The following is a 13,208-nucleotide window of genomic DNA, read 5'->3' as shown; positions in this document are numbered from 1 at the left end:
AAAATAAATAAATAAATAAAATAAAATAAAAGAATAGTTGGAAACGTCAATACTTCACTTTCAATAATGGCTAGAACTACACACTAGATAAGGAAATAGAAGACTTGAACGATGCCAACTCTACCCAACCATAGCAGAATATACATTCTTCTCAAACTACACATAAAACATTCCCCAGGATAGACCATATGTTAGACCACAAAATACGTCTTAATAAATTTTAAAGGATTGAATTCATATGAATTATCTTTCTGATCACAATGGAATGAAATTAGAAATAACAGAATTAAAAGTGAAAAATTCACAAATATGTGGGAATCAAGCAACACACTCAAATGCCCCATGGATCAAAGAAAAAAATCACAAGAGAAATTAGATGAGATGAATGAAAATGAAAATACAGCATACCGAAACTTACCGAATACAGCACAAGCAATACTCAAAGGGAAATTTATAGCTGTAAAAACCTACATCAAAGAGAAGAAAGATCTCCAATTAATAACCTAAACTTCCAATTTAAGGAACTAGAAAAAGTAGAATAAACTAAACCCAAAGCAAGCAAAAGGAAGGAAAGAATAAAATTAGAGTGGAGATCAATGAAATAGAAAAGAGAAAACAACAGAAAGAATCAATGAAAACAAAAGTTGATTCTTAGAAAAGATCAAGAAAATTGACGAAACTTTAGACTGACCAAAAAAAAAAAAAAAAAAAAAAGAAGACTCAAATTACTAAAGTTAGGAATAAGGCTGGGATGGCTCACGCCTGTAATCTGAGCACTTCTGGAGGCCAAGGTTGGGGAATTGCTTGAGCTCAGGAGTTCAAGACCAGCTTGGACAACATAGGGAAACTTTGTCTCTGCTAAAAATAAAATATTAAAAAATTAGCCAGGTGTGGTGGCACATGTCTGTAGTCCCAGTTATTTGAGAGGCTGAGGCAATAGGATTACTTGAGCCCAGGAGATCGAGGCTGCAGTGAACTATGATCTTGCCACTGCACTCCAGCCTGGGCAACAGAGTAAGGCCCTGTTTCTTACTTTGTTGAGTAAGGAACGAAAGTAGAAAAATGGCTACTAGCTGGACATGGTATCTCATGCCTGTAGTCCTGGCTACTGGGGAGGGTGAGGCAGGAGGATTGCCTTGAGCCCAGGAGTTCAAGGTTGCAGTGAGCTATGATCATACCACTTCTCTCCATCCTGGGTGACAGAGCAAGATGCTGTCTGTAAAGTAAATACATAAATGAATGAATAAAAATTAAAAATAAAAATGTGACCAGGCATAGTAGTTATGCCTGTAATCCTGACACTTTGGGAGGCCAAGGTGAGAGGATTGCTTGAGCCCAGGAGTTCGAGACCAGCCTGGGCAAGATGGTGAGACCCTATCTCTACAAAAAGTTTAAAAATTCGGCTGGGCGCAGTGGCTCACGCCTATAATCCCAGCACTTTTGGAGGACGAGGCAGGCGGATCACTTGTCAGGGGTTTGAGACCAGCCTGGGCAACATGGTGAAACCTTGTCTCTACTAAAAATACAAAAATTAGCGGGGCATGGTGGCACTTGCATGTAGTCCCAGCTACTCAGGAGGCTGAGGCGGGAGAATGGCTTGAACCTGGGAGGTGGAGGTTGCAGTGAGCCGAGATTGCACCACTGCACTCCAGCCTGGGTAACAGAGCGAAACTCCATCTCAAAAAAAAAAAAAAAAAAAAACCTGTAAAAATTAGCCAGGCACTGTGGCACATGCCTGTAATCCCAGCTACTTGGGAGGCAGAGGTGGGAGGCTCCCTTGAGCCTAGGAATTCAAGGTGGCAGTGAGCTATGATCACACAACTGCACTCCAGCCTGGGTAATAAAGTGAGATTCTGTTTCTACAAATAAATAAATACATAATAAAATAAATAAAACATTTTAAAAAGAAAAACTACTACCGACCTTACAGATACAGAAAGAATTATAGAAGAACACTATGAAAACTTGTATGATAACAAATTAGATAACCTAGAGTAAATGAACAAATACCTAGAAACCAAAACTTCCTCAAGAAGCAACAGAAAACCTGAAGAGACCTCAAACACAAGAATGAATCAGTAATAAAAAACTTCCAATAGAGAAATGATTAGGAGCAAATAAAGAATAAACACCAATCCTCAAACTCTTCCAAAAAGTAGAGAAGAATATACTTCATAACCCATTCTCTCATGCCAGTATTACCCTAAAACTAAAGCCAGACAATATCTCACAAGGAAAGAAATATACAGACCAGGCCAGGTATAGTGGCTCACGCCTGTAATCCCAGCACTTTGGAAGGCCAAGGCAGGAAGATCACGAGGTCAGGAGATCGAGACAATCCTGGCTAACACGGTGAAACCCTGTCTCTACTAAAAATACAAACAAATTAGCTGGGTGTGGTGGCGGGCACCTGTAGTCCCAGCTACTCAGGAAGCTGAGGCAGGAGAAGGCGTGAACCTGGGAGATGGAGCTTGCAGTGAGCCGAGATTGCGCCACTGCACTCCAGCCTGGGCAGGAGAGTGAGACCCCATCTCAAAAAAGAAAAAGAAAAAGAAAAGAAATATACAGACCAATATCCCTTATGAATATAGATGCAAATATCCTCAATCAAATACTAGCAAATCCAATCCAGCAACATGTTAAAAAGATTATACGTAATGTCCATGTGGGATTTATCATGGAAATGCAAGCAAGGTAGTTCAACATATGAAAATCAATGTAAAGGCTGGGCATGGTGGCTCATGCCTGTAATCTTAGCACTTTGGGAGGCCTAGGAGGGCAGATCACTTGAGGTCAGAAGTTCGAGACCAGCCTGGCCAACATGGTAAAACCCCGCCTTTACTAAAAATACAAAAATTAGCCAGGTATGGTGGCGTGCACCTGTAATCTCAGCTATTTGGGATGCTGAGGCAGGAGAATCGCTTGAAACCAGAAGGTGGAGGTTACAGTGAGCTGTGATCGTACCACAACACTCCAGCCTAGGCAACAAGAGCGCAACTCCATCTCAAAACAAACAAACAACAAACACCTGAGCTCCAACAATCCTCCCTCCTTGGCCTCCCCAAATGCTGGGATGACATGCATGAACCACTGCACCTGGAAAATTATGACATGATCTTATGTGTAATAAATCCTAAAGAATCCACACAAAAACTATTACAGCTAGTAAATAAATTAAGCAAAGTTACAAGATACAAGATTAATATATAAAAATGAGCTGTATTTCTATACATTAGCAATAAACAATCTGAAAATAAAATTAAGAAAATAATTCCATTTACAAAATGGAACTTTATTATTATCAAAAAGAATAAGAGACTTAGGAATATTTTTAACCAAGAAGATGCAAGACTTGTACACTGAAAACCCTACAACAGTGGTGAATGAAACAAAAGAAGACCTAAATAAATGAAAAGACATCTGATGTTCATGGATTGGAAGACTTGATGTTGTAAAGGTGACTAAGTGATCTACAGACTCAGTCTAATCTCCATCAAAATTCCAACTGCGTTTTATGCAGAAATGGGCAAGGCAATCCTAAAATTCATATGGAATTGCCATGGACCCCAAATAGCTAAAACCATCTTGAAAAAGAACAAAGTTGGAGAACTTACACTTCCTGGTTTTGAAATTTCTACATAACTACATAATTAAAACAATGCAATATTGAAGTGACACATAGCTCAATAGAATAGAAGTGCTAGTCCAGAAATAAACCCATATACGTATTATCAATTGATTTTCAACATGTATGCCAAGACAAGTCAATAAGAAAGAATAAGCTTTACAACAAATATACATAGACACCTGGATAGCTACATGCAAAAGAAGAAAGTTGGACCTTTACCTCAAATGATATATAAAAAGTAACTCAAAATAGGTCAAATGCCTAAATGTAAGAACTAAAGTGATAAAAGTTTTAGAAGAAAACGTACGGGTAAGTCTTCATGACCTTAGATTTGACAGGGTCAAAATTTATTAAAATTAAAATTTTAATTTTTAAAATTCAAAATGAATTAAAAACTTTATGCAACAAGAAACCTCCTCAAGAACGTAAAAAAGATGACCTACAGAATGGTAGAAAATATTTGTCAGTCACGTATTTGATAATGATCTAGTATCCAGAATATATAAATGATTCTAACAACAACAAGAAGACAAACAATCCAACTGAAAAAATGGGCAAAAGACTTGGGTAGACATTTCTCCAATGAGGATAAACAAATAGCCAATAACCACATGAGAAGATGCTTAACACTGTTTGCCATCTGGGAAATGCGAATCAAAACCACAATGAGATACTACTGCACACCTACTAGGATGCCTTTAGCATAAATAAATATGTAAACACTACATATGTAAGTGGAAAAGGTGAATTTTACAGGACATGGATTGCAACTTAATATTAAAATTATAAAAAAAGACTGGAAGGAAATACATCAAAATGATAACCTTGTTTGGGGGTTTGTTTTGTTTTGTTTTAAACTGCTCTGTAGTTTCCTAATTGTTTATAACAAGCATTTAGTACTTTTGAAGTGTAAACAATAATCTTAAATCTCTCTTATAATTGTATAAAGCAGGTATGCATGAATCTTCCTCCCCTCCTCTCCCTCCCTCCTTCAAAATGAATTAAAAACTTTTTTGCATCAAGGTACCTCCTCAAGAAAGTAAAAAAGATGATGTACAGAATGGGGCCCTCCCTCCCTCCTTCCCTTCCTTCCCTTCCTTTCCTTCCTTTCCTTCCTTCCTTTGTTGAGACAGGGTCTTGCTCTGTCACCCAGTCGGGACGGCAGTTCTGAGCTGGTGTGATCATAGCTCACTGTAGCCTCAAACTCCTGGGCTCAGGCAATCTTTCGACCTCAGCCTCCCAAAATGTAGGGATTATATGTGCGAGCCACTGCACCAGGCTGGATTCTACTTTGGTAACAAGCTTCCAAATGATGTAACTGGGCCCCAGACCTCAGATTGAGAAGCCAGGTTGTAGAAGTCAGCAGCAGGAAGGAATGGATGGACTAAGCAAATCAGCAAAGCAGAGGGGCCGACAGAGAAAAGGACGATGCTCCCAGGCCCCTCCCCTGGGAGCCTATATAATGTAGGACATATTTAAACGAAAAATTACTGACTTTTGTATCTGAAATTCGTATTTGCCCAACTGTCCTGCAGTTGTTTTTGTTTTTGACACGGAGTTTCGCTCTTGTTACCCAGGCTGGAGTACAATGGTGTGATCTTGGCTCACTGCAACCTCCATCTCCTGGGTTCAAGTGATTCTCCTTCCTCAGCCTCCCCAAGTAGCTGAGGTTACAGGCGTGTGCCACCATGCCTGGCTAATTATTTTTGTATTTTTAGTAGAGATGGGATTTCTCCATGTTGGCCAGGCTGGTCTCGAATTCCTGACCTCAGGTGATTCACCCACCTCGGCCTCCCAAAGTGCTGGGATTATAGGCATGAGCCACCACGCCTGGCCTGGCCTGTAGTTTTATTTGCTAAGTCTGGTAGCCCTAGCATGGGTGGAGAAGGCTGTAGCTGTGGGAGCCCAGCTAGCCTGCATCTGAGGCAGGGAAAGGCAGCTAAGGCAGCCTGCCGTCAACCCATCGACCTGACAGATAGTGGCCAATGTGGCTTACTCCTCATCCAGCCTGCCCTTGTGCTGTCCTCCCCCACATCCACCCACTGTGACAGATGGAGGACCCTTCCTCTTCCCCAGGGGTTGTTTTGATGATTAGATGACATTTCTAAAGACAGCTTAGTGCACTGCCTGACACCCAGTAAGTGGTCAAGATGTGGAGAAATGATTATTTCTACTATTCTTGCCCTCTCACAGTGGCCACCGGAAGCGCTAAGCACGGTCAGTCAGCATTCAGTGCTCACCATGGAAGTGAACCGCAGGAGCCTCCTGGAGCAGTGGAGAGACGCTGCACTCACCTAGACAGGCGGCCTACTGTGACTTCAGGCCTTCTTTATACCTCGGTTTCTTTGTCTGCAAAATGAGCAGCTGGACGAGAAACTTACCATTCTTTCACAGCACGTCAAACTCAACATGCCCATTGGAGCTGAAGACACTGAGGCTACTCCCTGGGTGTGAACATTTGACAGCATCCAGGTCCTGTCGAGTTGTCTAGGAGAAGCCTGACCCATGATGTCCTTTCCGCTACTCACCTGCCATGAGCCCCAGTTCTGAGCTGGAGGGGTGGGGGTAGGTGGAAGGCGGATAGGGTCAGTGCCTCACCTGGCCAGCTTCAGCGTGGCAGAGTCCATGGGGGACCTCGCAGCCTTGTGTCTCTAGTTGGTCCGGCTCTGGTCTATTCCATGCTATTCCGTTGTCATGGGCAGGACTGGGTTTGATGAAGTTGGACCTAGGTGTATCCCAGCCTCTCCTGCCTTCCCTGGTTCCTGTCGTCTTTCTGTGGTGCTCAGGGCTTATGTGTCCATCTCTTTGAATGTTGAGTCTACTCCACCCTTCAGGGATCAGGGCTTCCTGAGCTCAGGGTGGAGGTGCTGTTGTCTGTCTGGCTTCCAGGCCCTGGACTGGCAGTGTCCCCCAACACCCCTGTCCAGCTATGCCAAGCCCCCTCCTTTTCTTTCTTGGCCTCTGCCCTGTTTGTTCTGTGACTGGCCCAAGAGAGGGGTGTGGGCTGGCAGGTGTCCCACATAGAGCCTGGAGGCAGCATCCAGGCCTGGCTGACTCACTCCAGGGCCCCCTGCCCACTGCCCCCAGTCAAGCTGGGTCCCCTTCTCCCTGCCCAGCTAAGGCAGGGCCTGGAAGGGCACCGTGGCAGGCCCTCTATGATGCTCCTGTTGCCATGGTAATCCTAGGTGAGAAGGCCATAGCATTCTGTGTCTGGCACCTCCAACCATCTCCCCAGCTCTGCTCTGCTGCCCCAAGAGATGGCTCTCTGCTGGGGAGCTCGAGAGCTTGGAATCTGCTGCAGTCAAAGTCTCTTCCATGCGGCCAGGTGTAGTGGCTCACGCCTGCAATCCTAGCACTTTGGGAGGCTGAGGTGGGTGGATCACTTGAGGTCAGGAGTTCAAGACCAACCTGGCCAACATGGTTTTTTTTGTATTTCTCTCCTAAAAATACAAAAATTAGCCAGAAATCACTTGAACCCAGTAGGCAGAATTTGCAGTGAGCCAAGATTGTGCCACTGCACTCCAGCCTGGGCAACAGAGCAAGACACTGTCTCAAAAAAAAAAAAAAAGTCTCTTCCATGCAGGTCCCATCCTTTGGACCTCCCTTCAACCCCAAGAGAGACCACTACCCTAGCAGGTAAGACTCTACCTCTCAGAAACTGACCTCTACTGTAGAGCTGATAGTGGGAAAGGGCTCAGGATCCAAAATCAAAAGACCTAGTTCCTAGTATCAAGCCATTTATAGCTGTGTGACCTTGGACAAGGCAGGCCTTGAGCTTTAGCGTCCTCCTCTGTAAAATGTGGACAAACATGCCATACTGAACCATCCTTCAGTAATACCTCCATGACTTTCTGTGGGTTGTTCCCCTGATGTGTAATGCTCTTCCATTCTTCTCAGCTCCATGAACTCCTACTCATGCTTCAAGACCCAACCCAGGCCGGGCGCGGTGGGTCAAGCCTATAATCCCAGCACTTTGGGAGGCCGAGACGGGCGGATCACGAGGTCAGGAGATCGAGATCATCCTGGCTAACACGGTGACCCCCGTCTCTACTACAAATACACAAAATTAGCCGGGCGAGGTGGCGGGCGCCTGTAGTCCCAGCTACTCGGGAGGCTGAGGCAGGAGAATGGCTTGAACCCGGGAGGCGGAGGTTGCAGTGAGCTGAGATCTGGCCACTGCACTCCAGCCTGGGCGACAGAGCAAGACTCCGTCTAAAAAAAAAAAAAAACCCAACCCAAATGCCCCCTTGTCGGTAAAAAATTTCCTGCCCTTTGTGCACTTGGCACAGATCTTAGGCCTTGCCATTGTGTGTTAGAGTTATTTAAGTGTTTCCATAATTTTTGGCTATGAATACGTACAGGCAGGAATCAGATTAGGTTCAGTTCTGGAAGGAGAAATGGTTTGGTGAATATTTTCTTTGCGGAACAGAAAGCAGAAGAGGGTGACCTTGACTGGGTTGGGTGCCATCTCTGCGGGGGTCAACCCTGGGACTCTTGTTCCAGGCACGGCTTGGGTCAATCAGCATTCATGACTTTGCTGTGTGCCTGAGCCGTGCCTGGCTAGCTGGGGACATTTTCATAGCTGAGACCCAGTAGGAGAGACCATGACTTGTGCCAGGGTGTGCCTGTCTCAGCTCTGGGGCAGGGCCAGGAGCAGCTGCTCATGGAATGTCTCTGGGGACATGCTGGGGCCTCTGGGAGGGGAAGGGAGACTGGGCATGCACTGTCGATGGTCCTGGTGGTACTTCTGGGATATTGCCAAGGAACCTGCGGTTCAGGGAACAGGGAGGAAGGACTCCACTGTCTCCAACTCCCTCTTATGGCTCTATGGCTGCTGGTCGGGGTCAGGGAGATGAAGGAGTGCCAGCTCCGTGGTCTACACTGATCCTGACCAGTGAACCAGGCTGCCCCAGCCAGAGCCAGCTAGTCAAGCACGCCCTCTAGTGGCTACCACAGGGAAGACAAGAACTTGTCTCCACAAAGGCAGGATTTTCCTTTACCCCTTCAGAGAGTACGGAATGGGCATCAATGTTCCAGGCATGTGCCAGGCATGTGTGTTAACTTTAGTGAAAACATACTTATTGGCCGAGTGTGGTGGCTCACTCCCGTAATCCCAGCACTTTGGGAGGCCTAGGTGGGAGGACTGCTTGAACCTAGAGTTCAAGACCAGCCTGGGTAATGTAGTGAGACCCTATCTCTACAAAAAAAAAAAAAATTAGCTGGGTGTGGTGGCATGTGCCTATAGTCCCAGTGACTTGGGAGGCTGAGATGGGAGGATTGCTTGAGCCTGGGAAGTGGAGGTTGCAATGAGCCAAAATCACACCATTGCACTCCAGCCTGGGTGACCTTGTCTCAAAAAAAGATACATATATTTTTATATATTTATTTATATATTTATATGTATAAATAGATGTATACATATAAATATATTTGTAATATTATAGACATATATTAATACTTATTTGTATATGTTAATATATAAACATATAATATATATTTATTAATCATCTTCTAAATGGAAATCTCTCTCTTGAGTTTCAGGATGTGTGGGTGGGGAAGGGAATACAGGATAGGGAAATAACCCCTTAAGCAGTGACTCAGCACAGGCTGTAAAATTAGAATCACCTGGAGAACTTGAACAATCCCAACACCTTGGGTCCATCCAGACCAATCAAATCAGAATTCATAGGGGTCAGGCACAGGCACCAGTGGTTCAGAGAGTTGACAAACACATGTCGCATCCATCATTCTCACTCAGCTGCCAAGGTAGGCATCGTTGTCCTATTTTGCACACGAGGAGACTGAAGCTGAAGTGAACCCGTTTCTTTCCCCGTTTCAGTTGAGGACAGCGATGGGGCAGCGGGGAGGCAGTAAATACTCCTACAAGGCTGCCTCTACAGAGATTCTTATAATTACAACAGCTTTATTGTTTGCCATGATTAGAAAAGTATTCAAGGTCATTGTGAAATAGTGTTTTTTTTTTTTTCTAGGCAGATAATTATATAAAGGCAAAAGTGGTGTGTAGGGGTGGGGGACAAGGGGAGGGACAGCATTAGGACAAATACCTAATGCACATGGGGCTTAAAACCTAGATGACAGGTTGACAGGTGCAGCAAACCACCATGGCACATGTATACCTGTGTAACAAACCTGCACACCATGTATACCCATGGAACAAACCTGCACACCATGTATACCCATGGAACAAACCTGCACACCAGGTATACCCATGGAACAAACCTGCACACCAGGTATACCCGTGGAACAAACCTGCACATTCTGCACATGTATCCCAGAACTTAAAGTGAAAAAAAAAGTGGTGTGTAGAAAAATCACCTGCAATCTCAGCATAGTTAACTCTTCGTACATTTCAGAGAGAGGGTGACAGGAAAGGAAGGAGGCGAGTAGGTTTACTTTAAGGCACAAGGTCATATTATAAATCAGGGCTTCTGGAAATGTAGTCCCAAGACCACACACATTACAATCCCCTGCAGTGCTTGATTAAAATGCAACATCCCTAAAGCCACAGACTCAGACTCCGGAGAAAGATCCAGAAAACTGCACGTTTAATAAACATTTGGGCGAGTCTTATGGCCTCTAAAGACCAAGAACCACTGCTGCCTGGAGCTCTGCTCTCTTCACTGAACAATACAAGAGGAGTGTGTAGGTAGACACCCATCACTCCAACAGCTTAGGAGAACCCTTGAATATGGATTGATGTATTAAAATTTATTGAATCGCATGCTGAGATTTTCACCAGCTGCCCGTGGGGATCTGGGCACTTATTCCCATCTTGCACTGGCTGGAAGCCAGCAGCATAAACTTAAGGGCTGTTCTGTCAACCCCCACCAGCCCCGGCAAGTTCTCACCCCCTCCCTACACCAGCCCCGGCAGGCTTCTCCTTCCATCTCTCTGAAGCAACCTACTAATGGGCCCTGCCAGCCAATCACAGCCAGAATAACATATGATGTCACCAGCAGCCAATCAGAGCTCCTCACCAGTACATGCAGAATTCTGTCATTTTACTAGGGTGATGAAATTCCCAAGCAACACCATCCTTTTCAGATCAGGGCACTGAGGCCGAGAGAGGAACTGAAACCCACCCAGGGTCACCACACACAGGTGGCAAGGCTGGGACCAGAAACCAGGACTGGTGACTGCAGCCTGGTATTCATTCTTTCCACAGCCCAGAGAGCTGTCAAAGACCCCAGGGCCTGGTCAGAGGCATCTCCTTCCTGGAGAGTTCCTGGCACAGGAGTTGAGGCTCAGCATAGCCCCTTAACCCCCAACTTTCTCTGCAAGGCCTCAGGCGTCAGAACACTGGTGGAGTAGATGCTTTGGCCTCTGGATTTTAGGGCCATGGTAGAGGGGGTGTTGCCCTAAATTCCAGCCCTGGTCTCAGTCCAACGCCCTCCAAGAAGAAATTAGAGGGGCCGTGGCCAGGCTGTGCTGGCCGTTGCTTCTGAGCAGATTACAAGGAGGGACCAAGACAAGGACTCCTTTGTGGAGGCCCTGGCTTAGGGAGTCAAGTGACGGCTCAGCACTCACGTGGGCAGTGCCAGCCTCTAAAAGTGGGCAGAGGCATTGGCCACAGAGTCCCAGGGAGTCCCACCAGCCTAGTGGCCAGACCTTCTGTGGGATCACTGGATCCACCTGGAACCCCACCTGTGAGTACAAGGTGCCCCAGGTGGACTGGGCTGGGGCGTTGAGGCCTTCAGGGTTGGATGGCCATCTTGCATATGTGTGTGGGATGTGCACACACAGGCAGCACATGCGTGGGTGTGTGGGCACCTGTGTGTCTGTGCAAAGGCCCTGAGGTGGGAATGAGCATGGTGTGCATCAGGTACAGCCGGCCAGTGCAGCTGCAGCAAAACACATAGGGAAAGAATGGAGGGGATATCAATCACTGCTTCAGTAAATTTTCATCAAGCGCCTTCTATGAGAACACAAGAGGAGCTTCCATTCTGAGGAGGAAACAGGCAGTAAACAGGTAGATATCCTGCATAATTTCAAGTAGTGAGAAGTGCTCTCTAGAAATATCAAGCAAGGTGAGGAGACAGAGAGCACCGGTGGCAGTGGGGCTCTATTTCCAGGTAGGATGGTTGGGAACATCCTTTCTAAAGGGAACCTGGAGTGGGAAGGAGCCATGCAGGTATCTCAGGAAGACCTTCCTCCAGGCAGGAAGATCAGCAGGTGGAAAAGCCCTGGAGCCACCATTCCGTAAACATCGTTTAAGCGTCTCTACCAGCTAGGTTCCGTTATGGGAATGGGAATATGGTGGTGGACAGAGCTGCCTGGTGCCTTCCATACTTCTCACACTAGAGTGGTTGAGAGAGCTTGGGAGTTAATGAACAAGATGGGCTGAGAACACTGCCTAGCCCAGAGGACCTGAGCTTAGTGTGTAGACATTGCTACTGTTACTGCCTTTGTCATTGTACAAATTATTTATTTATTTATTTATTTTTAGACAGAGCTTTTGCTCTTGTTACCCAGGCTGGAGTGCAATGGCGTGATCTCAGCTCACTGCAACCTCCACCTCCTGGTTCAAGCGATTTTCCTGCCTCAGCCTCCCTGAGTAGCTGGGATTACAGGCACCCGCACCACATCTGGATAATTTTTTGTATTTTTAGTAGAGACGGGGTTTTACCATGTTACCCAGGCTGGTCTCGAACTCCTGACCTCAGGTGATCCGCCGCAGCTTCCCAAAGTGCTGGGATTATACGCATGAGCCACCGTGCCCAGTGATTACAGAAAGTTAAAGGCACATGGCAATGCACATGCCTATCTACATCTTCCCTTGCCAAAGCAATGGGCAGCCTCTGGGCTTAATTTCTTGGGTTTCCACCTCCAACAGGCAGTCAGAGCTGGCAGGGCCTTGGAGCCCACTTCATCCACCTCCCAGGGTCCCTATGGGAGAGTTGAGGCCCAGAGCAGGGAAGGGTCCTGGCAGGCTCTGACCAGGGTCTCTGATCCCTACCAACCCCCAATCCGTGTCCCTCTCTACTAGGACCCAAGCCCACCTGCTGCAGCCAAGTGCCTGGCCATGACCATCACCTACACAAGCCAAGTGGCTAATGCCCGCTTAGGCTCCTTCTCCCGCCTGCTGCTGTGCTGGCGGGGCAGCATCTACAAGCTGCTGTATGGCGAGTTCTTCATCTTCCTGCTCTGCTACTACATCATCCGCTTTATTTATAGGTAAAGCTGGCAGGGCTGGGGTGGGGGGCCTGGGAGGGAAGTGGCGGGGGCTGGGAGCTCCTGGGGGCCTCCCAGCCTGCTCAGGGGCCCATGTACCAGTTCACTACAAGACCAAGCTGAGCTCCTTACCAGGTCCTGGGCATTGGAGCTGAGGCTGGGGCTGGGGGCTGGGGAGAGAAAAGAAGTCAGACTGAAAGGCTACTCAACCCAGGCCAGCAGGGTTTTAGCCACCCTTCCTCCAACCCCAGGAGGAGCCCTGGAGCCCAGAATTTGTCTGGTGCCACTCAACTGGCCTGTTTTATTGAATCCCACACAGACTCATAGGCCCACATGGTACATTGAGAGAGAGAGAGAGAGAGAGAGAGAGAGAGAGAGAGAGAGAGAG

The 13,208-nt window shown here is 46.5% G+C and overlaps 2 protein-coding genes across 11 annotated transcripts in view; one reads left to right on the top strand and one right to left on the bottom strand.

Annotated features, from left to right (window-relative positions):
* The window catches only part of RAB3IL1 (RAB3A interacting protein like 1), a 44,408-nt gene extending 37,648 nt beyond the window's left edge, over window positions 1-6,760 (bottom strand). For 2 of the 4 annotated variants that reach the window (XM_017878408.1, XM_017878409.1), the window contains exon 1: window positions 6,010-6,205. Coding sequence is in view for 1 of the 4 variants with exons in the window: in XM_017878404.1 (XP_017733893.1) it covers window positions 6,227-6,255 (29 nt within the window). In the remaining 3 variants the exon portion in view is untranslated. Of the gene's footprint in view, window positions 1-6,009; window positions 6,206-6,226 lie in introns of those variants that run through there. The other 2 variants (XM_017878404.1, XM_017878407.1) reach the window with 2 other exon arrangements.
* A 90-nt stretch (window positions 6,761-6,850) lies between these two features.
* The window catches only part of BEST1 (bestrophin 1), a 20,032-nt gene continuing 13,674 nt past the window's right edge, over window positions 6,851-13,208 (top strand). For 2 of the 7 annotated variants that reach the window (XM_017878396.1, XM_017878390.1), the window contains exons 1-2: window positions 10,651-11,295; window positions 12,636-12,823. In XM_017878396.1, the coding sequence (XP_017733885.1) occupies window positions 12,672-12,823 (152 nt within the window). In that variant the 5' untranslated portion in view covers window positions 10,651-11,295; window positions 12,636-12,671. Of the gene's footprint in view, window positions 6,954-6,978; window positions 6,999-7,167; window positions 7,265-7,610; window positions 7,631-10,650; window positions 11,296-11,471; window positions 11,619-12,635; window positions 12,824-13,208 lie in introns of those variants that run through there. The other 5 variants (XM_017878393.1, XM_017878392.1, XM_017878394.1 and 2 more) reach the window with 5 other exon arrangements.

Source organism: Rhinopithecus bieti, unplaced genomic scaffold (genome assembly GCF_001698545.2).
Source record: "Rhinopithecus bieti isolate Rb0 unplaced genomic scaffold, ASM169854v2 scaffold_11488, whole genome shotgun sequence".
Classification (NCBI taxonomy): domain Eukaryota; kingdom Metazoa; phylum Chordata; class Mammalia; order Primates; family Cercopithecidae; genus Rhinopithecus; species Rhinopithecus bieti.
This window is presented reverse-complemented; position numbering and strand designations above follow the sequence as displayed.